Here is a 7500-nt window from a genome sequence, read left to right as displayed (position 1 = left end):
GACGGGCGAGTGCTATTCTTCCGGCATTCATAGATGTGTCGTTCGAGACTAGCGCTAATGACTTAATCACTGTAATATGAAGATTCTAAACTTATAATGGCTTACGTCACAGTAGCTCGTTAGATTGTGAACATTTTCGTTGTAAGCGGAAGCAGACCGAAAAACCACCGGGTAACTATACAATTGATATTTAAGACCTTGTTTCTGCTTTGTAATTATTACTTATGAGGACGTACATATTTCTTAATTAGATTTCGAACGCACTCCTCCTCACGTATGCTACTGAATAAAATGGAACTGTGATAAGCCTGTGTTTGAAACCGATGGTGTTAAAGGATCGTGAACGACGAAACATTCGAAGTCCGTTTGGCAAATAGCAAAACCTCCGTGGGCAAAAAGATGTCGGCCGCGGAAGAAGCAAAAATCATCCGAAGATCTGCTAAAGGAAGATTCACAAGAAAAAGGAATGAGCTTCTCAAATCTATCGCTGACAAGAGAACAGAGAGATTATCGAAAGCAATTATTCTCAGCTGGTAGAAGCATGGGGACTCTTAGAAAGCAAACACGATTTATACGCCATGTATTTGACTGACGAAGAAGTAGAAACTGCCGATAACTGGATAACGGAAGTCCAAGAATCATTCACGGAAGCTATGACTATGAAGATGAGTTACATAAACGACATAGTAGTAGTAGAATCTAGAGCGCGCGCAGAAGCAGAGCATGAAGAAGTGAGAAACAAAGAGCACGAGCAAATACAGAGAATAATTGATCAAACAGCGATAAGAAGAAGCACGGCGCAAGTTGTTTTTGAAACATCGTGCCAAAGAGTTATCAACATCCTAGAATCAGATAAGGGTACGATCTCTACAATCCAAAAATCTCAGCTCCAACTTGAAGAAGCATTTAAGGAATGCAAACAAACTAATAAGGAGCTACTTAATTTGCTGACGAAAGAATCAGCAGAATCTGAAATCAGATGGATTCACGATATTCAAAGAAAGTACAACGGGATAATTGAAAAACTAGATGTGCAAATTGCTAAAGATGAACAACTAAAGGAATCAAAGCAAGCGATAAAGGAAAAAACGACCAACCTTAGCTTGGAAAAAATAATTTTGCCCAAATTTGATGGTGAAATACGAGAATACCCACAGTTTAAAAGAGATTTCCAAAGGCATGTTGAGCCCACCTTAGACAAAGGCGATGTTTCGTACGTATTACGATCCTGTCTCGGTAAAGAACCTTACGAAACAGTAAAGAGTGTAGACGATGACATTAACGAAATGTGGAAACGCCTCGAGGATAAGTACGGAGACCCCGCCAAGGTTGCAGATGTGATCATTGACAGTATTCGACGAACCAAAATCATCAGAGAAGGAGAAGATAAACGACTCGTCGAATTTGTAAACATGTTGGAGGACGGATACAGAGACCTAAGAAGACTTGGACTTGAGGCAGAGATTACAACGACCAGTTCCGTAAGCATTATAGAAAGAGAATTACCTATGGATATAAGTAGACAGTGGGCTCAATCAGTCAGCTCAGATGCAAGTATGGTTGACAAGATGAACAAGTTTCCAAGCCTTTTACGAATTTTACTAAATCAAAAGAGAGCCATAGAATATGATTGTGCCGCACTTCGGGCTTACAACTCCAACACGGCAATGTCTAAAGCACAAGGAATGGTTACGTTTATACAAACGTTGGCCGTGTAGCACTTATATTTAAACAGAGTTAACTGAATAGAGTGTAATGTGAAGTGCTAGATGTCAATCCCATATGAACCATGTGAGCGTTAGCCCTACTGATGGAAATGGGCCCACACAAGGACAGAGAAAAACTCTGACCAGGGTGGGAAATGAACCCACGACCTTCGGGTTAGATCTCCACCGCTCTACCGACTGAGCTACAAGGTCAGACGGGAGCAGGCCGCTGGAACTGAAGATGTTAAAGTCACGGCAATGAACATGTACAAGTACAAGGAATGGTTGCGTTTATACAAACGTTGGCCGTGTAGCACTTATATTTAAACAGAGTTAACTGAATAGAGTGTAATGTGAAGTGCTAGATTTCAATCCCATATGAACCATGTGAGCGTTAGCCCTACTGATGGAAATGGGCCCACACAAGGACAGAGAAAAACTCTGACTTCACATTACACTCTATTCAGTTAACAATGTCTAAAGCAGTCGCGCACCACGTACGTAACCGCGAGAGAATACACTGACGAAAGACAATCGAATTATTCTAAATGCTTGTTCCACAACAACGCTGAGCACTGGACACGTGAATGTAAATTATATCTGTCCGAATTAGTAGATGGAAGAAAAAGAATGTTAAAGGAAAAGGGTGCGTGTTGGTCATGCTTGAAAAGAGGACATCGCATACATGATTGTAAAAGAAAAGGAAGTTGTGGCATAAACGACTGCGCGGGAAAACATCGTAGAACCATCCACGAGGAAAGAAAAGAAGTCACAGCGTCAGCAAATATCTGCAGCAACTCACAAATCGATACGTGTCTCCTGCAACCTCAAAGAATAAAAACAAAGAGAGGATACGTAAACGTCATGTGGGACAACGCGGCTTCCATATCACTCATCACAAACAAAAAGGCGCGGGAAGAGAAACTAAAGGGAATACGGGTAGAGCTGTCTATCGTAAACGTGGGTACGAAAAGCGAGAAGATTGCATCAGAAAAGTACCGGCTATGTCTCATTGATAAAAAAAGGCCAAATTGTCGAGTTTGACGTTTATGGCATTGACAAGCATTATCACCTCAGACATTCAAAGCATAAATATTGATGGTATAGTTCAATTGTTCAAAAACGTTTCAAAGGAAGAAATTGTGCGCCCTTCCGGAGCAATCGATGTCCTAATAGGCTATGAATACGATGGATTTCACCCTGAGAGAGAGCAAAACTCAGAACACTTGCTGCTTCTGAAGAATCGCTTCGGCCGATGCATAGGAGGAACACACCCATTAATCAAGGAAACCAGAGTGTGAAACCTAATCTCAGTGATGTAAAAGTCCTTCATGTTATGAAAGCGAACGTAGAGGATTTCTACAACATCGAAAATCTTGGAATCGAGTGTAAACCCCGCTGGGGAGGATGTAAATGCGGAAAATGTCCCATTGGGAGTAAAGAGTACAGCATTAAAGATGAAAAAGGACTTGAGCTGATCGACAAAAATCTCGAATATGACTATCAGGATGGTCGATGGATTGCAGAATATCCTTGGATCAAAAACCCTTCTGCCCTCCCAGATAACAGGCGAGTAGCCGTGGCAACGCTGATCTCTACGGAGAAAAGGCTCCTCAAGAACCCTCAGCACGCCAAAATTTACGATTTGCAAATAAAAGATATGGTTGCAAGGGATGTTGCCCGTAAACTCAGTAAAGAAGAACTAAACAGTTACAAAGGCCCCATACATTATATCTCGCATCATGATGTTCTCAAACCAGATTCGAAGTCTACACCGGTTAGAATAGTGTTCAATGGTAGCGCTAAGTACATGGGCCATGTACTTAATGAATATTGGGCAAAAGGTCCAGATCTACTCAACAATCTAGTGGGAGTATTCATACGGTTTAGGGAGAACCAAGTAGCATTGATGGGTGATATCAGGAAGATGTACCATACCGTAAAGACGAAGCCAATAGATCAGCACACCCACCGATTCTTGTGGCGAGATATGGACACGACGAGAGAACCAGATACATATATCATACAAAGAGTATCATTTGGTGATAAGCCATCAGGCGCCATTGCGACAGTAGCCCTAACAAAAACCGCTGAGATGGGAAGAGAAAAGTAGCCACAAGCAGCACAAATTATCCAAGATAATACTTACATGGATGACATCATTGACAGCACTGAGGACCTACCAACAGCGCAAACAATTGCCAGCGATATTGAGAATGTGATTAAGAAGGGTGGATTCCAAGTCAAGGGCTGGATATTTTCAGATGATCCTATAAATCAAGACAAAATGGCTATACCTAGCGAGCCAAATACATCGACAGAGAAAGTCCTCGGAATAATCTGGAATCCAGTCAAGGATTACTTATGCTTTGAAGTTAAACTAAACTTTTCACGTAAGAAGCACAAGTTGCGCATCGATACAGATTCAAAGACTAATCCGCTCCCCTACGAAATTTTAGAACAGCTAACGAAACGCATTATTCTTTCACAAGTTAATAGCATCTACGATCCGCTCGGATTATCAGGACCTTTCACAGTGAGAGCGAAAATAACGATGCGTCAGATATGGGCAAGCGACATCAAGATGAACTGGGACGATCCTATTCCGGAGGAGAATAAGCGAGATTGGATAATGTTCTTCAAAGAACTACATGAGATGGGCAATGTCAAATTTGAAAGATGCATGAAGCCACGTGATACAGTCGGAGATCCAATATTGATTATCTTTAGCGATGGATCCAGCCAAGCCTTCGGCGTATGTGCTTACGTAAGATGGGAACTAAAGGGTGGCCTGTTTAAAAGTAGCCTGATTCTGTCCCAAAAACCGCCTTCCCCCGATTAAGAAGATGTCTATTGACCGCATAGAGCTATGCGGAGCAATAATCAACAAAGCACTAAAAGTGCTCGTACAACAGCAGTGCAGATATCATTTCCAGAAATTCTACCATATCGTTGATTCACAAATAGTGCATGCTATGATTCAAAAGGATTTCTATGGTTTCAACACATTTGCCGCGACGCGCATAGGGGTCGAAACTGGGTCGAAAGGGAGTATAACATTGCCGATTGGTTAACGAGAGGCAAGAAACCGAGCGAGCTTGGTTTTGGTGGTAGTTGGCAGGATGGACCCACATTCCTTAACCAACCCGAGAGTGAATGGCCAATAAGTCGTAATTACGCTGAACAACAATTACCTGACATGATGAAAACCGTAAGAATTGCGACTGCAGTTATAAAGGACGTTATAGTAACCAGAATTAACATAAACAATTATTCCAACTATAAGAGATTGCTACGAGTGACAGCGCGAGTTTTGTCGATGTATCACACAGATTCGAAACCTACCTTTTTTAATGTCAAAAGGGAACCCACTGCAGAAGATCTCATGAAGGCTGAAGATCTGTGGATCAAAGAAGCTCAGAGGAACATGCAGGAAGAACTCAAGGCAGGAAAATACAAACGTCTATGTCCTCGCCTACGTAGAGATGGAATATATGTCGTGGGAGGTCGTGCCACCAGTTGGATGGAAATGAGTTACAACAAAAGCGAAGTTATATTATTACCCTATGAGCATCGCTTCTCACGACTCTACGCAGAATATGTCCATAACAGGGGACATTATGGAGTATTAACAACTGCCAGTAAAATTCGCTCCAAATTCTGGATTACAAAGTTACTTAGGATGACGAAATCAATCAAATACAACTGTGTCATGCAGAAAGCTTGATAAAAAACTAAGTGAGCAAGTAATGGGAGAACTTCCAGAGGAGAGACTCAAGCCCTCTCCAGCCTGGCATTGCACAGCTATTGACTTGTTTGGTCCTTTCAAGATTAAGGATGAAGTAAGAAAACGAACGACAGGAAAAGCGTACGGAGTTATCTTCAACTGCTTAGGAACACGAGCCGTGTATCTAGATCTTACAGCGGATTACAGCACTGGAAAGTTTTTAATGGTTTTGAGAAGATTTGTTTCATTAAGAGGTTATCCATTCAAACTTTAGTCCGATAACGGACCTCAGCTAGTTGCAGCTAATAAAGAATTGAAAAGTGTTACCAAAGGATGGGACTGGGAAGAATTAAAAGCATTCGGAAACATAGAAGGTTTCCAGTGGGAATTCACAACAGCTGATGCTCCCTGGCAAAACGGAGTTTCTGAGGCTCTTGTACAATCAGTCAAAAGAGCTACTGCCGCAGCCATCCATGAAAGCATTCTGACCGTTTCAGAGCTACAGACAGTTTTATTTGAGATCGCAAATTTGATTAATGAGAGACCCATTGGCAGACATCCAACATCACCCGATGATGGAACATATTTATGTCCCAACGACCTTTTACTAGGAAGATCAACTGCGAGAGTGCCAAGTGGACCTTTCAAATTTACATCTAACCCACAACATCGATTTGCATACATTCAAGGCATCGTTAACAGCTTTTTGAAAAAATGGACAAGAGATTACTTCCCCAGCCTTATTATTAGACATAAATGGCACACTGCACAACGCAATACGATTGTTGGAGACATCGTCTTGATGCAAGACTCAAACCAAATCAGGGGACAGTGGAAACTCGGTAGAGTGTCAAAAATTTACCCTGGGAAAGACGGAAAGGTTCGTAAAGTACAGGTACAGTACAAGAATCCCAGGCCAGGTGAACCTGTGACTAAATATGATGCGAGAGGTTATGTCACTGTTGAACGAGCTGTCCACCGTCTTATAGTATTACTGCCAGAAGAGGACAATAGAGACAAATCAAACTAATCGATTGTTGACTCTGATCATTAACTCAAAATCTGTAAAAAAAATTTTGTTTTTTCGAGCGGGGGAGTGTGTCGTTCGAGACTAACGCTAATGACTTAATCACTGTAATATGAAGATTCTAAACTTATAATGGCTTACGTCACAGTAGCTCGTTAGATTGTGAACATTTTCGTTGTAAGCGGAAGCAGATCGAGAAACCACCGGGTAACTATACATTTGATATTTAAGACCTTGTTTCTGCTTTGTAATTATTACTTATGAGGACGTACATATTTCTTAGATTTCGAACGCACTCCTCCTCACGTATGCTACTGAATAAAATGGAACTGTGATAAGCCTGTGTTTGAAACCGATGGTGTTAAAGGAGCGAGAACAACGAAACAATTAGCTACAATTAAAAGGTGATTGAGCAGCAAGAAATCTTCTTCTCTATTCCAAATCCCAAAGAGTTTATCGATCTTAGAAAGTCCATCTAAAGCTATGTTTACATTCCTACACCAACAAATAAAGTCCAGCCAAAAATCATTAGTGAATGGACATGTGATCAATAAATGTTCTAGGGACTCGCTCTCTGCATCACAAAAAGTACATAATAGTGAAGCTATCAAACCAATTTTGTGTAGAAAAGCATTTGTTGTTAAGTATCTATGAAGAATTTTATACTGAAACTCCCTCGATTTTGTGTCCTTGAGTACTTTAAAGGGTAACTTATATATTTCTTTCCATTCTAAACGCACATTGGAATATTGCTCCATATATTTCGCCTGCGTAGTTGGGGTGGTTTCATACTTGGATCGTATTTCTCCATAAATCTCTTTTGATGCGGCTTTGTCTATTGATACTTCCTGATCCTTTAAGCGGAGCTTAATACGATCTTTCAGGACAAAAGTTTAATCGCTTTTTTGCCCATGTAATGCCAAAGAAATCCGCCATTGCAGAGGTAGAGCATCGATGACTTGCATCAATAGAAACAACTCCGTAGGTGTAAAATGTGAGTTACTTAACAACTGAGTCATTGCTTTCGTTTATCAGGTCTT

At 41.1% G+C, this 7500-nt stretch overlaps 3 protein-coding genes across 3 annotated transcripts; all 3 read left to right on the top strand.

The window, feature by feature from the left end:
* Positions 1 to 2961: 2961 nt before the first annotated feature.
* On the top strand, positions 2962 to 3819 carry LOC137991631 (uncharacterized). The gene has a single exon (XM_068836687.1). It carries the CDS (start codon positions 2962 to 2964, stop codon positions 3817 to 3819), a length of 858 nt encoding a protein of 285 aa, XP_068692788.1.
* A 1086-nt stretch (positions 3820 to 4905) lies between these two features.
* On the top strand, positions 4906 to 5433 carry LOC137991630 (uncharacterized). Its single transcript, XM_068836686.1, has one exon. It carries the CDS (start codon positions 4906 to 4908, stop codon positions 5431 to 5433), a length of 528 nt encoding a protein of 175 aa, XP_068692787.1.
* Positions 5434 to 5455: 22 nt separating this feature from the next.
* LOC137991629 (uncharacterized) lies at positions 5456 to 6463 on the top strand. The gene is made up of 2 exons (XM_068836685.1): positions 5456 to 5548; positions 5708 to 6463. Exons 1-2 carry the CDS (start codon positions 5456 to 5458, stop codon positions 6461 to 6463), a joined length of 849 nt encoding a protein of 282 aa, XP_068692786.1.
* Positions 6464 to 7500: the final 1037 nt, after the last annotated feature.

This window comes from Montipora foliosa, chromosome 2 (assembly GCF_036669935.1).
Source record: "Montipora foliosa isolate CH-2021 chromosome 2, ASM3666993v2, whole genome shotgun sequence".
Taxonomy (NCBI): Eukaryota; Metazoa; Cnidaria; class Anthozoa; order Scleractinia; family Acroporidae; genus Montipora; species Montipora foliosa.
Note: the sequence above shows the minus strand (reverse complement) of the source record. Positions and strands in the feature narration are given on the sequence as shown.

Bases quoted from the DNA above. Each gene is read 5' to 3' on its own strand.
- LOC137991630 (XM_068836686.1), top strand. From the start codon at position 4,906: ATGATGAAAACCGTAAGAATTGCGACTGCAGTTATAAAGGACGTTATA.
- LOC137991631 (XM_068836687.1), top strand. From the start codon at position 2,962: ATGCATAGGAGGAACACACCCATTAATCAAGGAAACCAGAGTGTGAAA.
- LOC137991629 (XM_068836685.1), top strand. From the start codon at position 5,456: ATGGGAGAACTTCCAGAGGAGAGACTCAAGCCCTCTCCAGCCTGGCAT. The intron at 5,549-5,707 runs GTAAGAAAACGA...TTCAAACTTTAG, and splicing joins CTTTCAAGATTAAGGATGAA to TCCGATAACGGACCTCAGCT.